This window comes from Aquila chrysaetos, chromosome 7 (genome assembly GCF_900496995.4).
Source record: "Aquila chrysaetos chrysaetos chromosome 7, bAquChr1.4, whole genome shotgun sequence".
In the NCBI taxonomy this organism is placed as follows: domain Eukaryota; kingdom Metazoa; phylum Chordata; class Aves; order Accipitriformes; family Accipitridae; genus Aquila; species Aquila chrysaetos.
The window spans coordinates 11,150,829-11,167,436 of NC_044010.1; the positions used below are offsets into that span (position 1 = coordinate 11,150,829).

Below are 16,608 nucleotides of genomic sequence, written 5' to 3' on the forward strand. Positions count from 1 at the left end.
GCCTTCTTCACCAACAGGCCTATTCTGTGTGTGTGGATCGGTTGTTTTGTTTTAACACTCATTTTTGTAGTTAGGCTTACTGCTGAGACTGTCAGAAAGATGTTAATGTCAACTCTAGCGCGAACCATTTATTGGTATTTTTCTATGGTCAGCTCATGTAAAAGTCAAGAAGGTGAATGCCTTTGGAAGGACATAAAATTACCATTGTACCAGTAATCTTCTGTTTGAGTACCTGTATGTATAAGCTCATGGAGGTTTAAAATACAGTGGATGAGCTTCTGTTACTTAAATGTAGCCTTTCAGTGCCCTTTGACTTCCAGTTTTCACCTCATAGCCTCTAGCCGCTGCCCTGGCAGGGCACACATCTCCCAAAGGAGATCCCTGTGTCACATCCGCTACCCCCGCAACATGTCTTGTGTACCTTGAGCATCTGAATTGCTCTTCCAGAGATACGAATGGACCTGACGGAAGTGGTCCCTGCTTCAGTGGCTACAACCCCTGTTGTTTTATAGTCTCGAGAATGTTTTTACTACTTGAAGCCATAGTTTAGAAAGCCAGTTAGCTTAGATCAAGCATCAAGCAAGAAGCTTTCAGTTTCTTACCTGCTTAGTACCAGCAGTGATACTATCTCAGCAGTGCAAAAATCAATGCATTTGTATATTTACTTACATATGTCTAGCTATGTGCAAGATCTAGGATTTTGGAAAATCCAGGCACCCCAACATTTTGCCAAGTGGAATTATGGGACGTTTCCTGGTGAGTTAGACATCTATTCCTGATTCCCACTGAGAGGATGATCAGGTCTATAGTTAATTCAGGCACTTCTGGGAAATCCCATTATGTACCTGTCTGCCCCATGCTCCCTCTATTTTCAGTCTTGTGGTTTATGGTCTCTTGTAGCAACACCTTCTCTGGAGACCTCATGCTGTGCCTGCGGAGCTCGGTGTCAGCTTCTGCTGGTGTTTTCTTTAGGAGTAGGCTTTCTATTTGTATCCTGCAGACTTCCTAGATCAACTTAACTTTGAAAGTTTCATTATCTAGGATATAAGCCCAGTAGCTGATAAATACTCCTACTGGACCCACGAGTGTTCATCCTGTTCATTAGCATTTCCCTTCACTGAGGGGAAAATGAATTCTGGCCACTCATAAACATGCTCCAGCATTTTTTGGTTACTACAATAATAGGGGTAGCGTTCTTCTCTTGACTCTTACAGGGCTTACTGGGAATATTCAGCTGCCTTGGAAAATATCCAGTGAGATTATTATTGTTCAAGCCCTGTCTCCCTTGCTAGAAAACACTTCATTTTGAATGTATTTCATCGGTATGTTTGCATCGGTAGGACCCAAGCAATTGGGATTGTTTCCTGTAGGGAGCAGCCTGATAAATTCAGTGGCAGAGCTGGACATTTCTCCTCATGAGCTCTCGGCCAGTGGTTTCACAGGTACAGTCAGCCCAACTGGGAGCTTGCTATCCTTGCAATGTCGCTGCTTTGGCAGTTGTGTCAGGGTAGGAAGCGACAAATGTTCTGGCATGCTGGCTGGAGTCTGGCAAGTTCACTGGGTGACGTATGGACTGTAACGTGTAATGTGAACCCTGCGTCCTTCAGGACTGAAAAACGGAGTGTAGTATTTTCTGGGGATTTTTTATTATTATTATTTATTTAAAATTTTTTTTTGTTAGATCTCTGGGATTCATGTGACACTTAATAGCCAGTTGGTGGGATTTAAGCATACATTTGAAGTTAAGCATGTGCTAACTGCTACCCTGAGGTGTAGCTGGAATCCACTTGTGAGCTCCTGTTCCCACCACACTGGAGAAAGCAAATCTTTTTTTATTTGGTGATGAAAGCAACTCAGGGAGTTGCACTAAAGCACAGTGCCTTTTTTAACCTCAGCTCTAAAATGGCACTGGTCCCACTGCATAGCACATCGTTCCCCAAGCTTTCACAAAACAGAAATGATACATCAGACTGATTCCACAAACATATCCTGTGCTTTTTTTATCTTACCTGGAATTTTGGGACAGGACCCTGCAGGGCTGTCCCTGCGACTTGCGCGGGAGCCAAGGTGGTGTCTTTGCATTCCAGTTTAAGGATTTACCTTTTTTTTTTTTTTTTTTTTTTTTTTTACAGCAACTGTAGAGATGTCCTTAGGCTGGCTGTGTTAAGTTGGTTTACTGCACAGTTGGTCAAATGGAGGAAAACAGTAAGCTCTGCTAATGCTTTTGGCATTTTCTCATGACTCTGTAGCTCATTTAAGTTATCTTCTCATGACCTGGGAAGCAGAATCTATCACTTCATTTTAGGCCTTGGTCTAATAGTCACAAAAATCAATACTGAAAGTCTTTCTGAGATTTGGATCAGGCCCCTGTATGTATTTTATAAAACTACTTCTTAGCCACTGTTTAACTTTCTACATTTTCATTTATCTTGAGTGTTGAAACTGTGAAAGGGGCTGATGAGTTGTCCTCCCTCAGTTTTCTTCCTCTCCTTCAGAGAGTGCAGTTAATGTTCACTTCTTGGCTTTGCAGAGGAAAAAATCCATTAATACACCAGCTCACTTGAATTGCTCTTGTTAGAAACTGATTAAAAGCTTATTGCTGCCTCGTCTCACAAATGGCATGCATTCTGGTTCTCATTTGATGGGCAGCCTGTCAGCTTGTCAAATTACTCCATAGAATAATTCAGTTGCTTTACTCAAAGCAGCAATGCTGATAGGAAGAGCTTATGTACCTCATTGCTAGCGATTCTGTGCTTTGCACTCTGCAGGCTGGAAACATGATTTGTGACTGGGCTGTGGCTTTAACAATGGAAGGCAAAGCTGCTTCGCTGTGTATTTTCCTTCCGCCTCTTCCTTTACCCCCTCCCCTTCCCTTCCCTCCACCAGGCTATTTTTGTGGTGTACTGAGCTCCCAAACCAAACTGAGGGAAAGGGAAAAGGGGTGAGGTGAGAGGTGTCGCAGTCCTTAGTTTGCAGATTTGATACATACACCCTATTCAGAAAAAACAGTGTGTATGTGGGTCAGCAGTCCCTGCAGATTTTTATTATTTATAGCCATTTCTATAAATACGGGACTTCACACAGCGGGTTCACACGGTGCTGTGCTTCTTGTAAACTGAAACGTTTTTATGCTTGCTACAGTCTGAAGGTAGCAAGTACCAGCTAATAGGTTAAGATGGAAATGAAAGTAAGTGATACACATGCAGTGGTGAGCCTGCCACAAGGCATGCCATTTACTGATCTGGGAAAACACTGCAGTGTCAGAGGACAAGGTTTTCAGTGCTGTTTCTTTATTTGATACCCAAGGGATTTTTTTCCCCTCTGCTCGTGTTTCTGTGCAGGCTTGTGCATGAAACGTAGGTGCTTCTCTGTGCCATAACTGGGACTGATGGCAGCTGGGTGGGTGGGAACATGTGTAATCACAGAAGAAACTTCCTGCAGCTGCCCTGCCATGTACTTCAGGATAAAACCACTCTTTTGGTTGTTTGCCACCATTGAGAGCTACCTAGTGCATGAAGAGGTATTGGGTTCCTTCTCCCTGCGGTGAGCACTGGTACTTACTGGGTAGGCTCCCACAGGAGCCAGTGCTGTACGACCCTATCAGTTGTTCGGCGAACATTTGCAGCTGGAATGCGTGGCGTATTGCTCTGATTCGCCCGTTCTCCCCCTTGCATAGCAACACATTTAAAATACTCTTTTGTGTGCTCTCTTTATTGCTGTCAACATTCAAAAATCTTGTTTTGGTCTGGTCAGCAAGATACTTGGAAAACGTCACTGTTGCATTTTGTGAATAAAATAGGTCCCCATCCTTCCCCCCACCCCCAAACTGTGTAGGATCCAGACCTTTTCTCCCACCTCCCGTGTTTAGTGTGGCTTTGTTCGTTTTGCTGCCTCATACCAAGAATATAGCAAACAACTGAGATGTGTGCTGTGTCCTCAAGGCCAAAGAAAGTTTTAAATGGTCCCAGTTTATTTTATGCAGCCATGCAGCGTGGTACATTTTGGAAGGAACGCTGGGATGATGTATCAGAAGTTACTGGAAATGAGATGATACTGGTAGTGGTTTATTTTCGGTGCCTGGTTTGGGAAAGCATATACTCAAATATTCTAAAATATGGAACTACTAGAGAAAGATGAATGCAAGGTAAGGAGGATCATGCTGCATTTATTGCTAAATGTATGTTTTCATTTCATTGAAACTAGAAAGTAAACAAAGATTGTACCTGCAAAAGAATTCAAATACCTGTGTTTCTCGAGGGAGTGAGCATACAAGCACTGGGGAGCAGTCTGCAGGATCAGAACTTCAGCCTGCTCTGGGTGATAAACGCTTAGGAGAGGAAAGAGAAAACCCACTATTTTAAGTACAGCTCTACTTAATATTTCTTATTATTAAATGGTGTTGGCGGTCAGACTCTAAGCATGTGATTAAACTATTAAAAATCAAGATATTTAAGGATTATTTACTGTATTAAATCCTCTTACACACAGTGCAGTTTATTGCCCTGTGGATAGTGTAATGTCATGACTGACATGACTGGTAATTTTCCTTTTCTTTTCTAGTACAAAGATGCATTTATGAAAGCAAATCCAGGCTACAAGTGGTGCCCTACAACAAACAAACCTGTAAAAACTCAGACATCTGCTGTAACAAACAGGAAAAAGTTATGGGCCTTTGCATCAGATGCCGCAAAAGACTTGCCAAGCCCAAGAAAAGCAACAAAAAGTGAAGAAATGCCACAGCTGAACTTTGGAATGGCAGGTGAGATTTCCATCCATGTTACTCAGACATAGCATCACCATTTTGTTTGAGGATGCGGCACTGAAACTGAACTGCGATAGCAGTTTTCTTTATTGCACATGGTACTGTAGTGCAAATACCTTTCATGTCCCAAATGAAGTTGCCAAGACTCTAGTTAGACCTTTGCATAACAACTTCCTAAAATTTTCCTTAGTGCATGATTGCTTTCAAGAGTTGAGTCCAGATATGTGGCATCATAACCCATACCCCTTTTGGGGTCCAGATTTGATTGATTTTTAATTCTGGCTTATCTGCTGTTAGAGATTTCTTTTTCTAGTAAAAAAGGAAAAATGCTGATTGTGTGCATTCTTTTTCATAGAGCATTGTACTATGTTCAGTAATTTGCTGTTTACAAAAATACTTTATGGGTATCTATGAAGTTGGAGGTGTTAACATTCTTGTGGACGAATGTACTGGTGGAGCTAACTATTTGTAGTTAAATCAAGAGAAGCGTAATTTAATTTCACTTAAAATATGTTCTTTTACCCATTATACCTTGGAAGTGTGGATTCTAACCTTTTAAACATTAAAAAAAAAACCAAACCAAACAAATCCTTGAATAAGTGTACATGGAGTGCCTGAACCGGTGAAAGGCAGATAATCTCTCACTGATACCCACAAATAGCAGAACTGTTGCAATCATGACCTTGAAATACAGAGACATTAATGTTAAGTACTGGCGGCTTAAGAACCTAACAGTCAAAGTAGAAAATAATTTTTCCCCTACCATCCTTCCATCCTTTTTTCTTTTTTTTTTTTTCTTTTTTGCAGTTTGACATTTCTAATTTTATAAATACTGATGTATTTGAAACTTTGTCGTATCCTACCTAGTTTGACAAGTGTGTGGCAGATAGGACTTTTGTGCTTAGAGAGATATGAGCTGGAAAGTGGAAAATGGTTTTATGGAACAAGTCTAAAAGGATAAAAAGGGATAAAAAAGCATATATACCTTTTTGCTAGTATAGCGGTATGAAAATGCCTGTAATGAAATTCCTTCTGGCTATGAAGGAACTGTGAAATGTGATCAAAATAAGTTTTTCATGCTACGTAGTTATGATATATGGGACACCAGTTCTAAAAATCACAAGGCCCTTCATCCCATTCTGCTTTTGCTATCAGAGGAGTAACTTCTATGCTCCTTAAAGGTTTATTGATTTAACACAAAGAACAAGTAATAGGTCTTGGTCTACCTGGCTGCCATCCCCAATGCTGCTGCCGGGCTATCCAAATGTAGAGTTTCTGAGTACAGAGAGATCTTGACTCAAGACCTGTCAGAGCGGAGGACAGAGAACTTAAGAATTAATTAGAAAGTAATGTAATCCAATCTATAGAGTCATTCATTTCTGAAGAAGGCCCTTCTATGCTACATGTGATTTAATTTTTTATTATTTATTTATTTATTTACTGCAGACTGAGTCAGTGAGCATAGTAATCATCATAGGGGTCTGACTCCAGTCCTCGTGCCACTGAAGGCTGGCTATTTCTTCAGTATAACAGTAGCTCATAAAATAACAACAACTTCTGACGGAGATGTTAGCAGCATCCAAATCATGACAAGTCTGCCATGCCAAATGGATTACTGTTTTGTCAACTATATACCAGTTCATGCTAAACATGTTTTGTTGTGTTCTTCTCTCTTTGACTTCATGTGATAGTTCAGTTCAACTCTGACTCTTCCATCCAGCACAACCTCTTTTAAAATCCAGGCTGTATAGTAGCTGATGAACTAAGATCTAGCTGAACCTCCTCAGAAACACCTTTGAAATGCCACTGACTGTCTTGCATCTTCAAGGCAGATAGCTTCCTTAGGACATGGATTATATGATTCCAGAATCATTCCAGGAAATCTGTTTCACTTGTTGGTAGTTGTTAATCCTGTCTTGATTGCTTTTTACATATTATATTTCATTTTGGAGGATGTAGTGTATCGAGTGTAAGATATTCCTCTCTTATTTTGAGTCCCACACAGGATTTAATCTCTCTCCTGTATTTTTGGCATTCCAACAATAACCACCCCACTTTTAAGCCTCTTGTGTTGACCTATCATTGGGTCAAGAACCTGAGGTGTGGCACCAGCATTGGGCTTCTGACCTGCAGACCCACTAGAGGTGTCCTTGCTCATCCAGCCTGGAAGTTGTAATTGAGCATGTTTTTCTCATAACGTGGCTTACCTGTGATCTGTTGTAGGGCATAAGGCAAAGACAACTACTGTTCACATGTGAACATGACCATTGCAGCATCTACCCTCCCAACTACAGAGCTAAGTGAGCAACACCTTTGCTATACAAATGTGCAAGATTCCCAATACTTTCACATTTCTGCATCAGAAGAAAACCATCTGTGCCAAAAAGCTTTTTAGTGAAGCAAAGGGTGGAAAAAAGACACTTCTAGAGTAGGCAATATCCTGATAGAGATGCAATTTTTGGTTTTTAGAAAGAAGCTTAATTCTGCACCCAGGTAAAAGTTGAAATTGGTACCTGCTGGCCTTCTTTCTGCTTAGTTCTTCCTCAGTTCTTTATTTCCTCTGACTGAAAAACTGCGGTGGTGAACAAGCCAGCCTGCTGAGTATCTAACCAGACCAATACTAACAAAGTATGTCATTCCCAAGTAGTGAGATGGTTGTAAGTTTCATCAATATTAAAAGCTGTTGAGAAAGTCACGAATTGCCTCCTATTCTGCAAGTCAAATGTGTGCTATTTTCTCACTACTGTTGATTTAACTGTAAATTGCTTTAAAATAGCACTTAAAATTCTTTATTCTTCATACCAGTAAGTTCTTAGTGCCATAAGAGAAACGTTATTGTGCTGAGAAGGCACTATAAACATATGGCAGTGTTTGCATACATACATTTTGTCTTCCCTTAGATTAAGTTATTTTGTAATTTGAAACCTTAGTGAAAGGATTTTTGGTTTTATCATCATCAGACATCTAAGCACCAGCCCTCTGCTACAGCTGTAGCGTAAGTATTCAAGTTGTTTAAGCACCAAATTAAACTTTCACTTTCCAATTAGCTGTCATTTCTTTCCTTCCTCTTAATTTTTACATTTAAATAAACAGTTTAAGTTTTTGCGTACTTGGGCAAAAAACAGTCCTATCCTTGTCTGGTTATGGTAAGCTACTTATTTGAAGGGCAGAAAGCTAAGACCACCAAGAAGATACTTAGAAGAGAGGGAAGAATTTTAGAGCTATAAGCTGGGTGTTCTCCAGTTGGCCAAAACTGAGGAGCAGGAAGAAGACCCTCAGGTAACTAAAGTGAAGCACAAGAAAGCAGCTGGGAGCCATCAGTGTGATGTGGGCATCAGAAAGTGCTATATTGCAGCATGTCAGGCAGAGTGTTTTCAGGAACTGTAGAGGAGAGTTAATGCCATTGAATAGAGCACAGCTCATCTGATGTGATTGCCCAGCTGGTCATTCACATACAAAAAGGATGAACTCCACCTGGAATAACGGGAGAGGAGAGCTACAGGCATCGCTGGGACTGTGGGAGATGGACATGCTTGATGACGTCAGGAGATCTTGATTTGCTTAGGCTAGGAAAGCAAGCGGAAGAAGAGTAGGATGACTCCTGCAAACGCAGAAGAGGGAAATACTATTTAGGGAGAACAGTTATTTAATCTTAAAAGATGCAAGCACCAGAAAAAACGTGTACCACCTGGCCCTGAGTAAATTTAAGCTGAAAACTGGAAGAAAGCTCTTAATGTTTAGACAATTTGGGTTCTGCAACAGCCTTCCAATGAGAATAAGGAAAGTAGAAAGCAACCAGCCAAGCCCTTACTGTTTAATATGGAGCTCAGTAAGTTTATGATGGGCCTGGAGATCTCTTGCCATCTCTCCTTCCTCCAAATTAACTGCCTGCTCAGGCTTTACCTTTCAAGAGACGTGTTCACTTACCACTTCTTAATTGCTCTGATGTCCTCTTGTTTGAAGGACTGAAAGGTTTCTGATCAAGTATTTTGATGGCAAAAAGTGCTGTGCTGACAGAATTGCTTCACTCATGAATTGTGCTTAGGTATACTTACTGGCCCTTTCCATTTTCTGTCTCCATTTCTTCAACCACTGCTTGTTCCTAGGCCCTACACTTCTGATGGTGCCTTGTCTCTTTGTAGTAACTTAATATCTTTTGTTCCCTTTTTTATTTAAAAGTAATTTTTTTTAAAAAACAATTTTTTGTTTTTTAACTACAAAACCCCACACACAATTTCTACCTGTTTATTATGGTAAAGGAAAAAGTTAATTCCAGTTAAACATTGAGTTTGAAGCCAGATGCTATTTAGGCTGTGTTCTTAAGATACTGTGCCACTCTTCTATCCTTGAGATAGTGGATGAGCCTGGTATATTCATATTGCTTTCCTCTGCTTCTATTTACTGCTATTTCAAGAGAGTATTGAAAAAACTTACCCTGCAAATATCAGTGCAAGATGGTGTCTGAGGGAGAACTTTTGGCAGCATCTGTGGTATTGAATTAAACAGTACTAGTGAGTATTCCCGTGAACTGGACCTTGATCACCTGTAGCACTAAATCGTTTGGAGGTTTACAGGTACAGGTTTGGCCCGTGTCAGCTGAAAAGCTCAACAAATTACTCGGCACCACTCATGAGTGGGAATGGGCCAGGGGATTTCCCAGTGGGCATTTTGGTTGCAGCTATTCTGCATCCAAATTTTGCATAACAAAATGCAACCAAATGGACAAAGGTAAAACAGCTGGAACTAGGACACCTCCATTCCAGGGAATGGTCGTGGGCATGTGTAATTTGTTGTTGTTGAGAGTTTTTGTATAGTTCAGTGAAAGGAAATCGGAAAACGTGAGTGCATGCTTAGTGAAACCTGGGGAAAGTTACTTTGGTGTCTCATCATCACTGAAGTTGGTGTCTCAGCAATACAGCAAGGATAATGCTTCCCTTTCTCTCGCATTGTGGCTGTTGTGTGAGACATTTGGGCCACAGAGTGTCTTCCTCTCTCTACATGACACTGTTAAATCGGGCCCCTGCATTGCTTCCAAGGCACTTCCCCAAAATCAGACAATTAGTCTTCATAATGATGAAGAGCAACCACTGTTCTGAGTAGAAAAGCCATGTAGACTCACTCCATGAGTAATGCAGTGCCAGTGTTCATTGCTTTCACTTCTTGTTGTTTTCCGAGCTCCTGAGGTGCAGGAAGGCTGGAGGCGAGAAGCTGTCAGCATCAAATACTTGGAGAAAGAACATTTCTATCTCCATTTTACTTTCCTTAATTGTGTATTGTATTGGCAGGGCAGCAAGTAGACAGGCAGCTTGCCTGGCCAGTGCCTGCACTCTTCTGGCACAGAGGATCAAGCGCTTCATGCTTCAGAGCTGTCAGGCTGGCACTTTTCACCATTAAACGCAGATCTAAATTAAAGCTAAATGAAACTAGAAATTTTGCTTCAGAGCTTGATCATGTCATTTTGTTCCATCGTTTTACTTATTCAGTGGCTAAGGAAGGGAACCACTCCTTTGGTAGGAGCGTCCATTGAGTTATAAACATGTGCGATATTAGAGCATCTTTGTGTATATTTATGTATGAGAGAGATCGTTACAGTTGCAATTTTAAAGATATCCATCTCTGTAGTACATAAAACCTTTGGCAGTAGAATTGTAAATCCACGCAATGGGGTGTTAAGCACACAAATCCAATTAAATCCTTCAAACAGCTTTGAAAGCCTCTCCCAGAGGGTACAGAAATGGTTATTTGTGATTCTCTTGAATTGCCTTTTATGGCAGCTTGCTTAGAGTGTCTGTGACAAGTAGTCTTCTGGGGGTTTAACACTGCAAATGGTAGGTTCTTTAAACAAGCAAATGAATAAACTTAAGACTTGGGTTTACTCTTTTAACAGATCCTACGCAAATGGGAGGTCTCAGCATGCTGCTTCTCGCAGGGGAACACGCCCTCACGGCTCAAGAGGTAAGGAACTCTCTTCTCTCCCTTACCGCGAGCCCTCAGTTTAAAGAGAGCTCTGAACAGGAATGTTTGACCAGTGGGAGATGAAATTTAAGACACATCTTGGGTAACCTCAGGTGGGACTGAAGTGTGAGGCCTGCGATACGAGTCTTGTATCCAAACCGTGAACGTAGAGGTTGGGCCCAGTTTTTATATCAGTTCAATATTAACTCTTCAGACTGAATATTTGATCAGACCAGGTGACTCTGCCCTGTGAGAGGATATCGTCACAGGTAGAAGGGTTGAAATGCAGTGACTGTGTTAACAAATAGGTGGTTTGCCAGCTCTTTTGGGCAAGGATTTCATATGTTTGTGCAATGCCTTGCGCAACTGTGGCCTTGGCACTAATAGCAAAATAAATACCTAATAATTTCCATACAGTCAGTGTCATTGTATATGCATTCTGAAACCATGTGAGTGCTAACAAGTAATCAAAGTATTCCAGGCTACTTCTATTCACGAAGTCTTTACGTCTAAAAAGAAGTTTGTAGTTCAGTTGCCATCACAAACGTTGAGTCTAGTAAATAAACGAAGGAGTCTAGTAAATAAAATTGTTCCCATGTATCTCCAGTAGTGCAGAGACCTCTGGTCTTTCTTTAGACTGGTATTATTTGTGATCTATTTTTTGGGCCAGCTTTGAAAATTGTTCAAAAGGTGGCTTGTATGTTGGGTGAAATAGGTAATCACTGCCATAAATCTCTAGTCTGGAAGGAAGAGCAGTGGAAGTGAGGAAGGTTTCTTTTTTCTTTTTTTGTTGTAATTGGGAAGAAAAGCAATAATTAACTATCTATATGTGATACCCCCAAATGCAAAATGTGTAGTGCAGTTGAGATGGATGGCTCCTGTACTGCCAAGACTGAGCCAAGACTCCTCAATGCTTTGCATACCAGTTTGAGCAGTGGAAGTCTTTGTGCAGATGTGGGTACTGGCTTTCTGGGCTGCAGCATGAAAAATAAGAAACATGAGGGTAAGTTTGGCAGAGAAGTGAAAAGAAATCAGTTATTTTCTGCTAAAATGAGAATGTCCTGTAGTTTTCAAACTTTTTGAATCTCTCAGCTTGGAGTTTAAAAACTGTTTTTACTATGCTGTTACATTTAAATGAGAGGAAAGGTGTATTGTAGTCACAGATACTCAGTTCCATTAAGAACGGTCTTTGCTATGACCTTTTGAGTTGAGCTTTCTTGATTTTACATGAAAAGTGCCTCAAGTAGTACAATTTCAGATGGCAGTGAAGGAATGTCCTGGTTTCAGCTGGGATGAAGTTAATTGTCTTCCTAGTAGCTGGTACAGTGCTATGTTTTGAGTTCAGTATGAGAAGAATGTTGATAACACACTGATGTTTTCAGTTGCTGATAAGTAGTGTTTAGTCTAAAGTCAAGGATTTTTCAGCTTCTCATGCCCAGCCAGCGAGAAAGCTGGAGGGGCACAAGAAGTTGGGAGGGGACACAGCCAGGGCACCTGACCCAAACTGGCCAAAGGGGTATTCCATACCATGTGACGTCATGCCCAGTATATAAACTGGGGGGAGTGGGGGCGGGGGGATCGCTGTTCGGGGACTAACTGGGTGTTGATCAGCGGGTGGTGAGCAATTGCACTGTGCATCATTTGTACATTCCAATCCTTTTATTATTACTGTTGTAATTTTATTAGTGTTATCCTTATCATTATTAGTTTCTTCTATTCTGTTCTATTAAACCGTTCTTATCTCAACCCACGAGTTTTACTTCTTTTCCCGATTTTCTCCCCCATGCCACTGCGGGGGTGGGGGGGGGGGGGGGAAGTGAGTGAGCAGCTGCATGGTGCTTCGTTGCTGGCTGGGGTTAAAGCACGACAAGGAATAAAATCTACATGTGAATTTAGAGACAAAAAGGATGTTGTGTAATTGTTTTGGTATATGAATGGTTTTTTTAATCGGTACTCTCTTTTTTTGAGCAAAAGACACATTTCCCATGCACCTACATGAACCCCGTTTTTTCTGATAGAAGCACACAACATGGCTTGTGATGTAATATTTACTTCATGTATAAGCTATACTATGCTGTGCTCTTTTAGGCCTGTAGTCTTCTTTTGAAACCTGGCCTTCCACGTCAAAGAGGCAAGCTGTGTAATCTGCTTTCCCCCCAAATGTAGAGCAAAATAATTGTCATAAATACAGCCTGAACAAAACTGGTTGAGGGATTTGTTGGCTGTTTTTAGAATCATGATGGGCCAGAAATTAGCCCATCCTTACTAATGAGTTACCATATTTTAATTGTCCTACACTATCTGAGAAGCAGGTAAATGTCAGAGCACTTTCCCATGGAACAAAACTGCACACCTCCGATTCTTTCAGACGGTCCCCTATGTGTAAAGTACATCCTCAGAACAATCTGGGTGCTTGGTATTCTTGAAGGGACCCAGATGGACGAAGTTCAGTCCTCCTAACTGTGTATCAGCAGGAATTAAGTCTCCAGCTGTGTTTCTGTGCACTGGGAAACTTCCTTAGTTTCTTTGCATGGCAGCCCTGCTGTGTCTTCCATTTTCCTTTGTTTCCTTTTGATTCAGTGTTTTAGTGGTGATTAGATATGGAGCAAATATTTCTTAGGCTTGTGTTTCCCCAAATGCAGTAAAGATCCTAAACCTATTTAGACTTGGATAACTGAACAGCATTTCTGGCTTCCCATCCTTAGGCGTGTGCACAGAGGATACACAAGATGTTCATCTTTGCATGCCTGTGGGAAAACGTAGGGTTGGATTTCCATGTTTATGCTTGCAAACAGTTTCACGCTCAAACCAGCGTTTGGGAGGTTAGCAGAACGTGCTAGGAGGTGGTATGACAGGCTCAGTAAGAAACTCAAGAATTTGTTGTAGAATTGGTAAGCTGCTTTCCTCTTCAGTGGAGGGGGGTTACTTGTGTTAGAGTTAGTATTGACGTGAGGGAGAATTTGGTAAGAGGTGAGAAAGGGAGAAAGGTGACTGCTGAGGTATTGTCAGTGAAGAGTTTCAGAAGCTGCTTAACTATGGAAAATACAGGTATTGGTTTTATGTGCATGTAAGTATATAAATATATGTTGTATATCTAAAACCCTGGCATTTCTATTTAAAAAAAAATGCAATGTCATTTTTAAAAGAATGCTCTAAATGATATCACGTAGTCTTCATTATCATTAAAAGTGTGTGTGTACACATGTAAGATACATGTGCATATATATGGTTCTTGAACTGGGGGACTGCTAGACATAAGATTACCTGTCAACATGCAGTTTGACTGTGCGTATGTATGATTATGCAGACTTGGGTGGCCTTGTAAGCATACATCTTGAATACTATTATTGTCTTAAAAATTGTTAATAGAAAGGAGGACAGCACTGGCATTGTTTGCTCAGGAGAGAACTTGGGAGAAGATGAGGGAAATGATACTTAAGGTCTGCTAATCCCACATAAAAGTATTCAGCACCTGCTGATTTCCTGTCAAGTGTATCTTAAATGGATGTATAGGGACTTTTCAAATCAGGTGTTTAACCTTCGAGTTGTCAGAAGCCCAGATGTCAGGTAACAAAGTGAACAGGCACTAGTGGGAAGACTGGAAGAGGCACAACAGCGATACTTACAAAAATGTGTTGAGGCTTCGGTTGCCATCTCTGTATGTCGCCAGTTATGTTCCTATTTTTGTAATTTTTTTCAATGGACTAGAGAGTTTTTCTTCTGATAACAGAATTCAGTGTCGGTACGTGATTATTTCCAAGCAGCGGCTGGAGTTACTAAGCAGAGAGGCAGGAGAAACTACAGGCCTTACCAGCAGTAAACAGAGGACTTGGAGATGCATTGTGTTTCTGCCTGGCTTTCGGGTCCTTTCATCAGTTACTCAAGACTGTGGTGCGTGTATAAGCGTATTTTGTTGAACATCCGAGCAGAAACGCCAGACGGGTCTGCTCCAGCTACTGTCCTTGCGCTAGGCAAAGCCCGGTCCTCACAGCAGGTCTATTAGCAGAAAGGCTGAAGCTGGGCGAGAAGCGCTCCTTGCTTGCCCGCTCACCTCCCTCCCTGCTGAACTCCTTTGCTTGCCTTACAGCAGCACCTAGTGGCCTGTCTGTAGGTTACTGCCCAGAAATCCTGGAATTTGCCGTGTAGTCCAAAACCTGGCTCTTTACCAGTTTCCCCCCTTGCCGCTGCTCTGCACATCAGGACAGCGTTAAAGCCTCGCGTCGGTCGGGGTGGGAGGTGAGCCAGGGGCTGTCCTTCACCTTCGTTCGGCGTGATCTGTTTTAGAGCAGGTTACGGTAACCTGCAGGGAAAGGGAAGCTATGGAGGTGTTATGCTTGTGGTTTCCATCTCTTTAAGAACAAAAGGTTACCTTGCTTGCGATGCCGGGTCTGTGCGGGGTGGTATTGCCTGGGGTGTAAATCAGGAGTGAAAACTCCCTTGGTGCAGCTGAGGGTAGGCTGGGAGGGGGAAAGAGGAGAAGAAATGAGGAGATGTTGAGGACGTTTTATTACGGCAGGAAATGAGACGTACACAATGGCACTATCTGTGCATCCGTTCCCTCTGGTAATTATTTTAATGCTTTGATCAGGTTCAGCCTGGCAGAGGTTAGAAGTCCTGGAGATAATAAATTTCCCACAAGTCAGGAGTGTGTGGGGAGCAGCAGAGTAGAAGAAACAAGTTCAAATTAGTGCTTCTGTCACGCAAAGGCAACAGCATTAACTCTTTAAAGATAATGGAAATTGACAGGAGGAGTGTAGTTGTTCTAACCACAAAATCACCTCCGAGTTACTGGGCACCAGCAATCTGTCCTTTGCACACAAAGCTGTAGGAAACTGGGCTTCACACCTTCCACGGCTTGGGGTTCCTGTACCGCAAAGTGAACAACCTGTGCCCGACCCGCAGCACGTGGCCTCGGAGGCAGCTTCTCGTCCTCCCTCTCCGCGCCAGCCCGCGGAGCGAGTAGTGCCTTACAGCACTTGTGCTGCAGAGGCTGAGCCGTAGTGGTCCCTCTCGGGAGGGTTTCTCCGCTCCAGCACGGTGCTCCTGGGGTGGCGTGAGTCAACGGCTCCTAACGCAGAGCTGGTTTGTGCCAGGCGTGTGTTGACGCCTTCATGTGGACGTGCCCCTAGACAGGCAGAGGAATCTGCGAAGCCATGGTCTCCGTTATGGTGGGTGGGCAGAGTTCAGCATGCGTGGCCCTGCACCCCTGCCTTGGGGAGCAGAAGGGTTTCACACGGCTTCTTTGTTCACGTCGCTTCTCCTGAGGAAAGTAGTGCCCTTTCATACGGCACATTGAATAGGCTCCGCTTGCAAACAAACTGCTTCAATAGACACCACAAACTAAGCTACATAAGGCAGCTGGTCGAACTGCAGAAAATTTAAGTTATATGGGGGACCAAATCCCAAATTTGGTTATTCCTGGGAGAATCCCACCAGTGAAGTGGCTGAAATAACCAAATGAGCGCTCAAACGTGCAAGCAGCATCCTTATATATTTCACACCAGTGCAGAGACTCAGACTTTCAGAGACGGGTCACTCAGCAGCAAGACTGGTACGCATCCCTGGTACAATCCACACCACTGCAAACATCTTAAACAGTTCATACAGAAACCAGAGAAAAGCAGTAATAAACATTATATCAGTGAAAACAGTAACACAGACTTGAAACACAAATTGAAAAAGCAAGAGACAGGCATTAGAAATACATTCTTTGTAAACCTTTGGGTTGGTATACTCCCATAGTACACTGATAAAACATCATTCTTGATGCTTAATAAATATAAGGAAGCATTGATCATAGGAGGCACTGTTACTGCTTGGTTTTATGGTAGGGAAGAAAAGTTTGACTGTGTATGTAAGCAAATAGTCGTGTGCCATAGTTCTCCTTGGCC

General features: G+C 42.1%; 1 protein-coding gene across 26 annotated transcripts in view; it reads left to right on the forward strand.

The window, feature by feature from the left end:
• Positions 1–16,608, forward strand: part of BBX (BBX high mobility group box domain containing) — a 143,251-nt gene that overhangs the window by 88,003 nt on the left and 38,640 nt on the right. For all 26 annotated transcript variants that reach the window (XM_030019660.2, XM_030019640.2, XM_030019642.2 and 23 more), the window contains 2 exons: positions 4,561–4,759; positions 10,650–10,717. In XM_030019660.2, the coding sequence (XP_029875520.1) occupies positions 4,561–4,759; positions 10,650–10,717 (267 nt within the window). The remainder of the gene's footprint in view (positions 1–4,560; positions 4,760–10,649; positions 10,718–16,608) is intronic.